A 15,258-nucleotide genomic window follows, 5' to 3' on the forward strand; every position below is an offset into this window, starting at 1 on the left:
GACGGGTACTGTCTTGCCCAGCCTATCTTTATGGCAAGTTGATGCATTCGTCTTTTGGTCTTATGATCAGCCGTTGGTTTTGTTTTACGGTTCGCATCGGCCACGGAGACGTTTTTTTGGCCAAAGTCGTTTTTATTTTTCAACATACTCTCCTTTTAGGTCGATACAGCGAGTCCAATGATTTTCTAACTTTTTGATACCGTCCGAAAAGTACTCGCTCGGAAGGTCTCCAAAATACGCCTCAGTTTCAGCTATGAGCTCCTCATTTGAGTAAAAACGCTTACCGTTGACCCATCTCTTCAGGTTAGGGAACAATTGATAGTCGCTGGGGGCCAGGTCTGGTGAATACGGTGGCTGAAGAACCAATTCGAAGCCGATTTCATGCAATTTTGCTTGTACAACTAAGCATGAATGAACAGGCGCATTGTCGTGATGATAAAGCGGTTTTTTCTTCTTCAAATGCGGTCGTTTTTTGGCAATTTCGATTTTCAATCGGTCCAATAATGGTGAATGGTATGCTCCGGTTATGGTTTTACCTTTTTCAAGATAGTCCACGAACATTATGCCATGTGCATCCCAAAATACGGAGGCCATAACCTTTCCGCCCATTGTTGCGTTTTTGGACGCTTCGGAGCACTTTTTCCCGGTGGAACCCACTGTTTTACCTGTTGCGTTGTGGATCCAAGTTTCATCCATGGTTATGAATCGGCGCAAAAACTCGGCCGGCTTACGCGAAAATAATGCTAAATTCTGCTGGGAAGTTGTCACACGAATTCGTTTTTGGTCCACTGTGAGCAAACGCGGCACCCATCGCACGCAGAGCTTCTTCATGCCCAAAACTGAATGCACGATATTGCCCAAACGTTCCAATGATATGCCTACAGCATTAGCGACCTCTCTCAATTTCACTTTGGGGTCATTCTGAATCATATCATGGATTTTTTCGACATTTTCTGGTCTAGTGACCTCTTTTGGGCGCCCAGATCGTTCAGCATCAACTGTGCTCGTACGTCCACAACGAAACTCGGTAAACCACTTATGAATCGTTCAAATTGACGGTGCAGAGTCCGGGGAATACTTATCCAGTTTGGCCTTGGTCTCGGATATCGTTTTCTTGCGAAGATAGTAGTGTTTGATCAAAACTCGAAACTCAGATTTTTCCATATTAAAAAAAACTCGGCGGTTAGTCAAAATCTGGGAAATGATAACAAACATGCTAACGGACGTCCCTGCACACTTCTTTTCTGTTTTTTTTTCTAAAAAAAAATTTGATATTGCTAACAACGTGTGTATATTTCGAGGTTATGTTTGTTAGAATTCTCCCGAGCCTTACTTCCAAACTACACAATATTTTTGGCCGAATACTTTGTTCTTACAAATAAACATAGTAACTAATCTCCTGGAACTAGCGTTGTTTGCAGGCTATCAAAAAAGTTTATTTCATAAATAATTTTCAAGTTGTCCGAAAGGCAGAGATGAAAAACGACGTAACCTGAAAATAATGCAAAAGCATAACATTTTTATTCAGCACAAAAAATTTTTTTGTTATCCCTCAAAAAAGAGTCCGGGGACGTCCGTTATGATATTTTATAGCATCTTCGAATTCAGTTTTTAAACATTTTTATTTTTGTGAAAAAAAGCCGTGGGTACTGTACTCGATTCACCACACGACAAAGTATCACATGCCCTCAAAGGTTTAACAATTTAAAGAAACACTTTTATTTCTGTCACGAGTAAAAAATCTTTATTTGTTGAAAATTCGTCATTTTGGTTTACATTTCTTTGATAAATTTCATCTTTTTAAACGGTTTTAAACTAGTATGTTAAAAATTTATTTATGTTGTTGAAAATACATGCCCACAGTACTGTTTAGCACAGTTCTTATAGAGATAGACGCACCTGTGAGTTGTATGCGAATCTCAATTCGCTAATATACAAAATAAAATTAAAAAAAAAAACATTGAGATAATTATTTAGAAAATGAAAATGTCATTCACTACACGTATGTTTCGTATGTTATTTTATTATCTGAATAAAATAAATAATTTACATTTCATTTACAAATCACCTCGAAAATTAAAAGTAAATATAATTCCGTTATTAAAATATTTTTAAATTTTGATTTTCTTTGAAATTAATTCAAATTAAATTTTAATTAACTAAAAGTAAATATAATTTCGTTATTAGATTTTTTTAAATTCTCATTTTCTCAATGTTCAATTGCTGAAATTGAATTCTGAACTCAATAGGAAAAATAAATAAAGTGTTTGAAAAAAAAGAGTCAGAGTACGCAAAAAAAGAAGGGTTCAGGGCTTCAGGTACTTGACGCTGAAGTTTGTAGTAGGCTAAAAAACGCAGTAGAACTGCGGCCGAAGTTACGGCGTACTGGTTTCTCTGGAGGCCGGAGGGAGCAGGAGCCGAAGTTTAAAAATCGAGTCCATTAAGCAGAAGGAGCTGCCTGCCGGGGAGCAAGCAGTAGCCGAAGTACTGCTCGTCCCATCTCTAGTTTGATCGTTACCAGAACTGTCAAAGTACAATATTTTATCACAATTCTTCTTGAACTTCACGCAATGTATGCCATGGACATCTTCATCATCGAAAATAATAATGGCAGGTTCATTTTTACAATTTCCTCTAGCATATAATTCATTTTGCATAGTCTCCATGAAAATTAGGATCCTTTACAGCCTTTGCATAATTGAAAAGATTAAAATTAGTTAATGCACTCTTTAATAGCTTTATTGCAAGTTTTTTGATAGACGTTTTCTAGATATATATTTTTTTAACTTTAAGAGCTCTGCTTTAAGAATAGGGTTTATTATGTAAAACGAACCCTAGTAGAATCATTAGCGGTATTTGCTACACTAAATCGGTTGTAAAATACCACCAAGTTTTGAGGCCTATGAAGAATACGAGGTGCTCTCACTTGACGTCTAGCTCTGACTCTTTTGTTAGTTGTCCGAGCACCCTGTATAGCAGCCGGGATTGATGGTTACCTGATCATGACTTTTAGCAGCATTTAAAATCTTCTTAAACTTAATACCAAGTGTCGATTTAGCTTCCATGATGTTACATTTATAGCTGAAATATATATAAATATATATTACACATATAGCTGTTGTAACTAATTTTTCAGAAAACCAGAGTCTTTAGAAAAAAGAGTTGCTTTGTTAGCTAGTTTTCTATGAGCAACGTTTCTTGATTTAATATTTTCACGATTGTACCCTATGATTTACAATCATTCCGCAATCTACGAAGGTTCGTACACGACTGTCTTGGGGTCTATATAAGCCAAAAATTTCCAACTTTCAAAGCATTTATTATCAAGATGCGGCTTGAGATAAAACCTGCCAAGCCTCCAATTGTGAATGTAGAAACACTTGTTGAGTCTGAGCAAAAGTCACAAAGGCATTGCAATTTGCTTTCATACAGAATTTGTGCAGTTTTTTATAGACCATCTAATTGTGGTAAAACAAATATTCTTTTTTCTTTAATTTCACATCCAAATAGTCTCAGATTTAAAAATACTTATCTTTACTCGTAGTATCTATAACAGCTCAAATACAAATTCTTGATAAAAGTAGTGAAAGGTATAGATGGTTTTGATTACTTTCCATGCAGTGAGCATAAACGAGTAATTTATCCTAGTGAAGCAAAACCTAACTCTCTCTTTATTTTTAACGAAATTGCTTTTGAGAAACAAGATAAAGTTATAGCCTTTTTCTGCATGTCAAGACATGTCAAGTCGGCTGTTTCTAATGTCAGATATATGCTCGCGTTTCTCACTGGGGTCCGCAAGGAATACGCCCTATTACAGTGTCAGGAGCGAGGGAGGGTGAACAACTTTATGATTATAACGGGAAGTCGAGCGTGTAAATATGAAGAGAAATTTTTGAAAGAGGGGGTAAGTAAGCTGGTTAGGGAGTGCTGGTGGGAGAAGGAGATTAAGAAAGGGGGTGACAAAATGGAGGTTGAAAGGAAAATGTATTTTAGAACGACTGGAGTGTAGATGGATCAAGTGAGAAGGATGCACGAGAATGGAAGGGAGCTATATGGGATGGTTAAAAAGAACGGCATGAAGAATGGTTACAAACGCACATAAGAAGAATTATAGTCCTACTTCACATTAACAACAATCCCAAAAGAATAAACAGGTTATTGAATTAACAGTATTTGTGTATGTTATTTCTTGTGAGATGTTGATTTTTTTTATTAAAGCCTTATGAAGAGAAGAAGAGTTTTAATTTTCTGTTTTGTCATTGACAGTGTTAGGGTCGTTTGTAATGTGAATCATTTCTAGTACCATACGTTTTCTGTAATCGTCAGTTTTATGAATGATTTTATTCTGTTGAAAATTAAATTTGTGTTCTTCATATCAGGAATATTTAGTAACTGCCGTCCATTTTAAAGGTGGTTCATAGACGTCTTTTGTGTGTTCATGTATTCTGAATTTAATCAGACGTTTGTTGTACCTATGTAGTGGAAGTCACACTCACATTAAGGTATTTTGTAAACTACATTTTTAGTGTCAAGTGTAATGATAGGGTATTTTTTTGGTTTGAAAATGCATGATAAATCATTAATGTTACTGAAGGCCGCTTTTACATCAAAAAATTTAGAATAGTCTTTCAATTTTTCGTAGAGACCTTAAATGAATGGTGGATACATACTAGGGTGGCCCAAAAAATCACATTTGACAGCTCTCAACGGGCTTGTTGGCCAAATCGTTCTAGTAGGCAAATAAATGTATGCCTATTTTTTTATTTTCGATAAAAAATATTTTTAGAACTCGCTCTGGCTATTTTTATATCTTATGGAGTTTAACATGTCAAATGTTTCCAATTTTTATTTCTTCGATTTTGGACAGGAAATTATAAGCCAATTTATTTGATATTTAATATACTTGTTCACTTATCAATGAATATTGCATTTATCGCAATTTTATATCTCAGAAGTATTATGCAAAAGTTTTAGGCATATCAAAAATGGCATATAATGGCAATTTTTGGAGGCTCATTGTGACCCTCAGATATACTTGTGTAACTTGACACTTTAAAGAGACATTCTTTAGACTATTGAATAGATTTCTAAAAAAAATGATTAAAAGTATAATTTAAATTGAGTAAAGCGTAAGAAAAGCTTATGAAAAATGACGCATTTAAGTTGAACACCGGCTGAAGGGACTGCAGGTGGACGGCTGTAAAAAAAGTTAACCTTCGGTCGGTCCGCTCATTGTACACCGTATTTGCTGCCATCCCACGCTGCGGTGACTGACAATGAGTTGAATTTCTTTACTTCAAATCAGGAAACTTTGAAGCCTCAGAGCGAGTTCTAAAAATATTTTGTTTTGCAAATAAAAAAAGAGGCATACATTTATTTGCCTACGAGAACAATTTGGCCAACAAGCCCGTTAAAATTTCTCGAATGTGATTTTTTGGGCCACCCCAATATATACTTAGTTGCTTGTAGTGAAGTCGCAGGTTGATTTAGGTCGATCGTGTCAGTGCTACTCGTTAGTGTGTGCGTATCTGTAGAGTCACCCTTATTCAAGGGTTAATGAGTTTGCATGTTTATGTACGCATTTTTCTGTGTGATCGCTTGTGAGCGTTGTTTTATTATCCTGTTAACAGGTTAATTATATTTTATCGGATAACGTGAAAAAAATTAAGAACCTTATTGAAACTAGTAAGTTTTTGGTACTAGTTGGCTTAAAACCGTCATCCTTTCGAATGACTACTACGTCTAGAAAACTGATTTGATTGACTTGTGAGCGTTGTTTTATTATCCTGTTAACAGGTTAATTATATTTTATCGGATAACGTGAAAAAAATTAAGAACCTTATTGAAACTAGTAAGTTTTTGGTACTAGTTGGCTTAAAACCGTCATCCTTTCGAATGACTACTACGTCTAGAAAACTGATTTGATTCTTAGTTTCTTTCTTAAGGGTGAATTTGAGTTTATTGTTGTAACTGTTGAAAATATGTGGAATCGTATCAACCTCCTTTTTTGGGTACTGCTGTTCTTGTCTCACCAGCATAATGGAAATAAAATGGAAGTAGGAATGGAAGGTTAACTAGAAATTTTTTTGTCTAGATCGCACATGACTACGAATCTGCAACATTTGGCCAACTAAATTGAATTCTTAGACTTTCTGAGTTAGCTAAAATAAAACAAAGAAGTTTAGGGGTTTTAAGGCCAACTACAAGAAAAAAGTATTTAAGTTGTTTTCATGATAAAAGAGGTTTTAAGACTTCGGAAGATTAAAAGTAAGAAAATCTTACCGACTGATTTGTTGAGCACATAAAAGATCCTCCTCTTTGGAGTATCTCTTCAGTCCTATATATGAACTGGATTGGGCTCTTAGAGAAGCGGTGGAAATTATTTCACTGCACATACCTCGGTGATCACTTCGTAAGGTAACGGTAAAGAGTGATTTAGTTGGTCGGGATGCTGTACTTATATTGTGCAGTGCTTTTATTGTGGTTCTTTTGCTTCGCGTGAATCCTCTTGATCAGTGACAAAAACCCTACACAATCCTGCTTCTCTTTCATCTAAAATGACAGCAGCACGAAAACATTTATTCTGAACTTACTATCAGATTCAAACATGGCGTGGAATTCAGAAAAATCTAGCAAACAGGGTATAGAAGAAAAGCTCGACTGGCTTCACTGCTGCCACGGCGACCCAAGATCCTGCTTCTTAAGCTCTTCTCAAATTCCTCTCCTACAAATGCAGAAAAGGATGTGGCTCATCATTTAGTTGCAGGAAGGCAGGGATAAAATTTTGCATCTTTTATATGAATTGCAACGAGCAGGACTGCGCAAAGTTTGTCACGGCTACAATGCGCCGGAAAAAAGCATACCTGTCAAATTTTCCAGCAGGTTGTGTCGGGACAATATCAGTTTTCGTGGGGCGATTTACCTGTTGATCCGTCGGTCATAAATGGTTTTATAATAGACACGCTACAAAAACTGAAAGTATCTGATGAATTAATACATATGGTCTTAAAAAGGAAAACTTTAGGGTTAGAAAAATGTTCTCTTTCTTGGAAATAGATATGGGATAGTTTTTCCAGGCCATCAAGTCCATAAAATCGAATGCAGCTGGAGTAGATGATCTAAGCTGCAAATAAGTTTTTCTTTGCATCCTCAGTGCCATGAGCCTTCTTTTGAAGATCTTCGGCCAATCACAATTTTAAAATATCTTTCAAAACTCTTGAGAAGTTTTCGCATGACAGCTTATGTCACATATGAATGACGTACATGTCCTTCCAATATACGAGTCAGGATTCAAAAGAGATCACTTGACTAAAACGGCATTGATTAAAGTTACAGACGACATAAGTAAAGCCTTTAATTTGTGGGGAGGTGACTCTTTTGACCCTACTGGATTACTCGCGTGCTTTAGAAATAGTAAACCACCAACTCCTCCTGACTAAGCTGAAGTCATTAAGGGTAAAGGAGAGTGCTCTTGAATAGTTGGAAAGCTATCTAAAAAATCGTAGAGAATGTGTTTCTCTCTCTCGGATCCTACTAGGATCTATGTATCGAATTTTCGTAACTTGAATGTTTGGATTCCACAGGGTGCAGTAATGACCTTGTTTCCCTATCATATACACACATTATTTGGAAGATATAGTAAATTATGTAATAGATAAACTGGAAGACGAGGATAAAAATAAGTTTCGGACGCATGCTCTGGTACTCAATCCGACCAAGTCCTCTTTGCTCGCTAATATGTACAGCAAGCGAAGAATATAGGACTAATGGTAGAGCAGAATTGCGAATTTTAACGCTCATGTATCTTTTAATGTCAGGTAGCACACCTCCGAATACGAACTTTGTTTTCGTCTAGACATTATCTGCCAATATCGGTCAAACTGCTACTATTTAATACCCTGGCACTCTCTCTTTTTGAATTTGCTAACATGGTCTATGCCTATTTCGCCTCGGTGGTACAGAAGGCGAGGTTCCAAAGGATCTAAAACTCTTGTCTAGGTTTTGTTTATAGAGTACGCAAATATGAGCACATTACATACATTATAGTGCTAAATCAAGCGTATGCTTCAAACGATTGGCGCTTCGGCTCTTAAATAATTTGAAAAACTCGCTAGACTTGTATACTATCGCTGAAGTAAAAGCAGAGATTACAGAAATGTCACTCTCCCAACGTTAAGTACCAATTCGTCAGTGCTAATTAATATCTGCATTTTAAGGAAGCTTAACTTAACAGATACATAGATTACAGTTAGTCTCATCTGGAGTTCTTGCAATGTTTGCAAAATTCTGATGGTTAGGTTGTAAAGAAGTCACCAATGTACTTCGCCATTTAAAGTAATTTGTATCTTATTCATTATAATCTCGTAAATATTTTTAATTGAATTATTAAAGATCTAAATTATAATGAGAAGTTGTAGGTTTCAGAAGCAACGATCATGTTTCCTTAAAGCAACCGATCCCGACGCAACCAAAACGTGTGCGTCATCCACTCCTTCTCCTTCTATCCTAAAAGGTAAGCAAGAACGGGAAATTTACGCAAGAGACTTCGTACAACACTGTTCCTTAGAACGACTCCTTAAACGACTCCAAGGAAGAGAAAGAAGAGGAAGAACTCGAAGTCACCATACAAGAATTATCGCACACTGTGAAAGAAGAGGATTTAGGTGAAGTAGAAGAACCACAAGAGAAGGTATCTTAATAGAAGTACAACTTGGCCCATCTAAAATAAAAAAAGTAACCTCAAAATAAATACATAAAAAGATACATTCAAAAATTCATCCCTTCATCAATAAATTCATCAATGCAATCATCTCTTCATTAACCAATTACCATTATTATAATAAAAAGAACAATAAAAATAATAATAATTGTACAATATTATAATAATATTAAAAATGATTAATTAATGGATCATAACATCAATTTCATGTGATAATAGGACATTTATGGAACATGGAACTTGAGTCTGAAAATATTTATTTTACAATAAACATATTTGAAGAAAAGTTTTATCAACTTTTATCCACTATAATGTCTATTAGGACTTTTTCTTCTTGGATGCACCAAATTGAATATATTTTGGATTAACCAATTTTGAGCGCTATCTTTCGAAATGGCGGTGAAAGTTGAGGAGGGAGTGTTTGCAATCTTTTTTCTTGAGCATTTTTTCTAAATAAAAGTACCTATTGCCTGGGCTGTTTGGTCGTCCCCTGTTGTTATGGTTAAAAAGCCCGACAAGAGTTTTCGATTCTGCTTAGATTTTCGGAAGCTAAGTAACGTCACTGATAATGATGCTCATCCCCTTTCACAGGTGAACGTAATACTAGACGAATTACGTAAAGCTAGGTATATCTCTAAAGTGGATTTATTTAAAGACGTCCTTCAAAATTCCACTCCAGTCAGAAAATTGCGAAAAGATCGCAATTTACGATACCGAGCCGTTGGCTTTTTCACATAAAAAGAATGCCCTTCGCCTACCTAGACGATATACTAATCGTGACGGAAACTTTTGAGGAGCAAAAAAAGTAGCATCCATTTTAGAGTACCCTGTCACCCGAAATTTAAGAGAAATTCGGACGTTTCTGAGGAATGCCATCGTGGTATCGCAGACTCATCCCTGATTACGCTGTTTTAGCTTCGCCCTTAACAAAGTTGCTTCGAAAAGAACCAAAGATAGGCATAGACAGAGGATCAGCATCTTCCTTTCAAGGAAATTAGAACATGTTTAAACGATGCCCCTGTGTTTGCACCTATTTATAGAGTTATAATTTCACGGCCATAATAAACCATAAAGTCTGCGTTGGTTCAATATTCTTAAAAGTACGACCCGTAGACTCGCAAACTAGGCGTTATCGTTACTTGAGTATGATTATAAAATACTGCATAGAAAGGAAGCTCCATGGCTCAGGAATTCAATGTTTTACACTCTACCACCCCTTCGTATCATCTACAAGTCAACTCCGCCAGCGAGTTAATCAAACATTAAAAACAATGAGAGTATTATATATAAACACGAACCACCGAACCTAAATAAAAAGTAGTATGATCGGGCATAAAATGGGACCAGCTTTAGTCCTATTGGTTAGTACTTCTTAGTCAAAAAATTAATTGATTTCAACTAGTTTTTTTAAAGTGGAGAGGTAGAATTTATGGGCTTCGGATGGAAAGCCTTATTTTGTAACATTTCGTAATTTTTTTCTGATTCGTCAAACAAAATTTTATTTGAAATATTTTTAATACCTTTTTTTTAACTATTTTTCAGAAGGTAAACAAAAATTCTGAAGATTTAAGTTTCTACATTATTTGAAAAAAATGTAACTTTTTTCAATCTTCGACAATTGTTGATTTTCCTGAAAAAAGTTTAGTAAGAAAGCTGAGTTTTTTTCCTATAGGAATCCTAATTTTTATAATTGCATTTTGATTAGTCTCAGTAATGAAATGATGTATGTGATGGGGCTACAATTTTTGGGCAGATATCGCGCACCGCCAGCCTTATCGTGGTATCTGGTTACTTATCATTTGATTGCTAAAAGCCTAGTTAAAATGTTTTATATTTTACGTAACATTTTATTCTAAATTCTGTTAAATTAATCATCTTATACTCATCGATGAATTATTGACGCGTGGCCGATCATTGGTTGGTGGCCGACCAATGGTTCCACTACACTATTTAAAAAAAACGTCAAGTTTCTTTTTAAATTGTTGAAAAAATAAATAAAAAGTTGTCATCTTCAAGAAAAAGTCTATTTTATTTTTGATACTCATAACCCACGTTCAAGTTTTTTAGTTTTCTAATAATGCTCACGACCAATCCAAAGGCCATGGAAAAGTCTATCGAATGAGCATACGCTAAATTTTTAGAAATGATTTATGAAAGCAGAAAATATTCGCGCAGCAGAGATCCAAGAAAATTTGGAAACCTTACACCATCTAGGTTTGCTACTATTTGGCAAAACAGGAAAATATCTTTTGTTAAAATTACTATTTAGTAGGGAAAACATTAGGCCCAAGTTTGAGCCCCTTTGGACATAGCCAATCTCCAAGTTGGGACATTTGAGAAATAGGGCTCCATATGCATAATGGGAGACCTATAGCTTAAGGTGAGTTGCAAACAAACCTTGGAAAAAGTACATAGAACAATTTCCAGTAATAGATGCTAATTATACGATAAAATCTCCGTTTATTACATTTTATAACCGCTTATAAAGATTAGTCAAATAGGATCATGAAGTTCATTTATTTTGATTTTACTATCAAGTAAACGAATTCAAATGGCATGGAAAATCCGAGTTGAATTTTTTAAATTGGTAAGTTAAAGACAAGCATATTGCAATATGCGACGCTTGGACCAATGTTTCGGCCATCTTCAAGAAAATTATACCTAATAAATGCATAATTATACAAAAATTAGCACATTTTAAAATACATGTCATACAAAAAAATCTTTTCTTGTTACCTGAAAAAATCTCCGTAATCAATAAAATAGTGGATCATGATGAACAAAAATTGACATAACCATAAATAGATTCATAATTAAATTAAGAAACGCCAAAATGAAAGCGGTTTATAATTATTTAGAATTACATTTAAAAAAACGAAACTTTATCCGGAGCGAACCACATTGGTCAAGCGATGCACCAACAGTGACCAGTGCAATAAGCCGTATGTTATGTTAGAAATTATAGTAACATGTTTTCTCATAAAGAGGATTCAATTAATTGCAATGAGAATAGCGCGCCTAAGAAATTAGGAATTTGAAAAATTTTCAATTTATTTTACTATTGCAACACTGAGTTCTATTAAGTATTTCTGTTTTTAAATTTATAGAAATTTTCTTATATCTATTTATCAAAATTAATTCTAGAATTCTCCTTTTATAAGTTTTCCCTCCATAGCCAAAATCTTTACATTATCAAAATCAAATAAATTATTAAAATTCCACGATTGCTGTGACAAGCCTGTGTTTAAATTTCCAATTCTGCAATCTCTTTTGTGTTCACCTATTCTTGTTCTTAACCTTCTACCAGTTTAACCAAAATAAATTTCACTACATTTAACATCAAATTTTTCCAAAGCATTTTTTAATCTTGCTGACAAACCTTCTACGTATGGTAGCCACACAGGAAAATCTTCTTTTTTTTATAAATTTCAAAAATTCTTTCTTTAAGATTAGCTGCAATTTTTACGAAATGTCGGCAAAATGCGTAGTTTTATACACGATTGGAACCCGAAATATCTCTTTTTATCAATAACACCTTAAATGATTCAGATGTATCAATAATGAGAACAGAGAATGGAGATTTAATTACCACTTGGTATAAAAAACCTTCATGGTCAGATCAGTATTTAAATTACAATTCACATCATCAATTTAACAAAAAAATTAGATTAATTAAAGGATTAATAGATATATGTATAAAACTAAGTGATTACAAATGTAGGGAAGAAAATTTAGAACAAATAAAAATCACATTACAGCAGAATAATTATTTATTACCTTTGATAGAAAGTGTCATTAAAGAAAGAATTTTTGAAATTTACGATAGTTGCCGCAAATAAAACAAATCACAGACAATTATAAAAAAATGGTGTTATTAATAAAAAAGACTGAAAAACCTGAAAATTTATCGAATATAGTTTACTTAATGAAATGTAAAGGCTGTAGTAAAATTTATGTATTGGTGAACTGGTAGAAGGTTAAAAACAAGAATAGCTAACACAAAACAGATTGCAGAATTGGAAATTTGAACACAAGCCTGTCACAACTCAGTGTTACCATAGTATAATAAATTTTAATTGATCGAAATTCCTAATGACTTCGGCGTGCTACTCTCATTGCAATTGATTGCGCCCACTTTATGAGAAAACATCTTACTATAATTTCTAACATAATCGACGGCACTGGTCACTGTTGATCCATTGCTTGACTAATGTGGTTCGCTCCGGAAATTTTGTTTTCAAGTGTAATTCTAACTTATAAAAAACCTCTTTTATTTTGGGGTTTCCTAATTTAATTATTTATTCATTATAGTTATTTTAATTTTTGTTCATCATAAACCATTTTTTAATTGACTTCGAAGATTTTTTTTAAGGTAACAAGAAAATATTTTTTTTTGCAATTAGGTTTTTTTTTATGACATATATTTTTAAATGTGCAAATTTTTGTATAATTATTTATTTATTCATTACGTATAATTTGCCTGAAGATGACCGGCAGATAGATCGAAACAATGCATATTACAATATGCTTGTTTTTAATTTAACGATTAAAAAATTGGCTCGGATTTTCCGTCTTTTTGTTTATCTAAATTGCTCGTAAGACTAAAATAAATAAACTTTTCGTTGCTATTTAATTAATTTAAAAATAGATCGAAAAAAGGTTTTACTTTTTAAATTTAAGAAGTTTTTTATTGCTTCTAAAGTTAGTAACAATTATTTAAATATCTCAGTTTAATTTTCTTTATATTTAACCTGAAACCGAATTTATAAACATTCATAAAAAATCCAATAAAAATATTTTTCAGTTGGAAACTTCAATATTTAAAATCGGAATTTAAGGGCCAGTTACCTCAAGCGTTCCTAAATCACGAAAATGCTACTAGTATTATGCAACCAAATTTTAATGATGTCAATCAAGAAGAACCATCTCGATATGTAAGTTATTATAAAATATAATAGTTTTCTTTTTCCCAGTATATTTATGTTATAAATTTTTGTATTGATACTTTTGTAATTATTGATTTCAGTTCGATGTAGAAAGATGTCATTTCATACTGGACTTGGATCGTGGTACCGAATCCGAGTTAGAACCAAATTATTCTCATCAACCGGATAATTTTCAAGTTATTAAATCGGCTGAATTTTTAGATGCTGCTAAGTAAGCTGAATAATGTTTTAACCTATAAAATTATGTATTAAATCATTTAAAATAGTTACTTATTAAGGTAAAATTTACAAAAATGTGTTGTTTATTTCAGCTCTCATTGGTTATTCAGAGCATTCTACATTCCATTTGCACCGAAAACAGTGTGCTCATATGGCTCGTATAATTTGCTGCAGAGTACAAAGTTCAAGCTAACATCTTTAGCCAAAATAAAATCAGCCAAAGTAATATAATTCATTCAACGATAATATGTTCCAAGTTATTTTGATGTACATACTTGGAAACATGATTAAAAAAAGTTTAGTTCTGTAACATTTTGAATGTTTGTATTTGAAAGGTAGCATGCCATAGGGGCCTAACTCACATTTTAAAGATTTTGGATGACACAAAAAACGTCTTCAAAAATGGAATTTAAGTGTCAAAAAAATTAGGAAGTTTTTTTGATACAAACCATTGCTGAATTGAATCCTAAAAAGTTTGATCACAATTTTTTTTCATTTGATGACCACGTTTTTTCAATCTTGGATGGTAATGAAATACTCAGCTTTTAATTTTAAGAAGTTCGAATCTACTATTTAGCTATTCAGTTGTTGTATAAATACAAAAAATATTCGGATAAAAATATACTATCAGGTTTCGAGAAAATAGAAAGAAATTTTTTTCGCTCGAGACGCATGTTTGGACTTGAGATAAAAATCGAATTTTTAATAACAAAAAAAAGCGGGAATTCTCTTTCCGCTTCAAAACTTGTCAGTCGTTATCAGCAGTTGAGTTTTAAGGGACTGCGCTTGCGCACAGATACCCATGCTTCAAGATTTGTATCAAACATTTTTTAATTTTTTGAGCCAATCAGTATGTCATTTATAAATTTTGCAGTTAGGCCCTTAATGCATGACACCTTTCGTTTACATTTTAATAATCGGGTTTGTTTATTCTGTAGACTATTATCGTTTCTACTGAAATAAAGTTTAACGACGAGAAACGTTGTTTGAAAAAAATTTTTCTCTAAGAGGGTGAAAATCGAATAAAGATAAATTAGAGATTACTAATATACTTTTTATTTCAGATACATGCGTTATTAGTTTCGTTTTAATCAAAACACTTCGTAAATCCCTTTTCGACAAACGGCTTCAATTATCACTTCTAAATTGCGACAATTTCATTTATCCAACTCTCATTTATAATTACTATGTATCTATTCTAATAAAATTGCTTTTTGCAGTGTATAATTAGACTTATATGCTTAGACTGCGAGGCCGATCGCGCAAATTTGAAAACAAATTTTAATTGGCAATTACATTAAAATAAAGAATTTATTCATTTTTTAGCAAAATGCGTAATCTGCGTAACCTACGTAAGTTGCTGGTTGTGAGCAA

At 33.5% G+C, this 15,258-nt stretch overlaps 1 protein-coding gene across 1 annotated transcript in view; it reads left to right on the plus strand.

Moving 5' to 3' along the window:
* LOC117168559 (alpha-1,2-mannosyltransferase ALG9) overlaps positions 1–14,927 on the plus strand; it is a 278,518-nt gene extending 263,591 nt beyond the window's left edge. The window contains exons 10-12 of the mRNA XM_033354306.1: positions 13,524–13,653; positions 13,746–13,876; positions 13,977–14,927. Coding sequence (XP_033210197.1) covers positions 13,524–13,653; positions 13,746–13,876; positions 13,977–14,115 — 400 coding nt within the window. The 3' untranslated portion in view covers positions 14,116–14,927. The remainder of the gene's footprint in view (positions 1–13,523; positions 13,654–13,745; positions 13,877–13,976) is intronic.
* The last annotated feature ends 331 nt before the right edge of the window (positions 14,928–15,258 follow it).

The sequence above is a fragment of the Belonocnema kinseyi genome, chromosome 2 (genome assembly GCF_010883055.1).
Source record: "Belonocnema kinseyi isolate 2016_QV_RU_SX_M_011 chromosome 2, B_treatae_v1, whole genome shotgun sequence".
NCBI lineage: Eukaryota > Metazoa > Arthropoda > Insecta > Hymenoptera > Cynipidae > Belonocnema > Belonocnema kinseyi.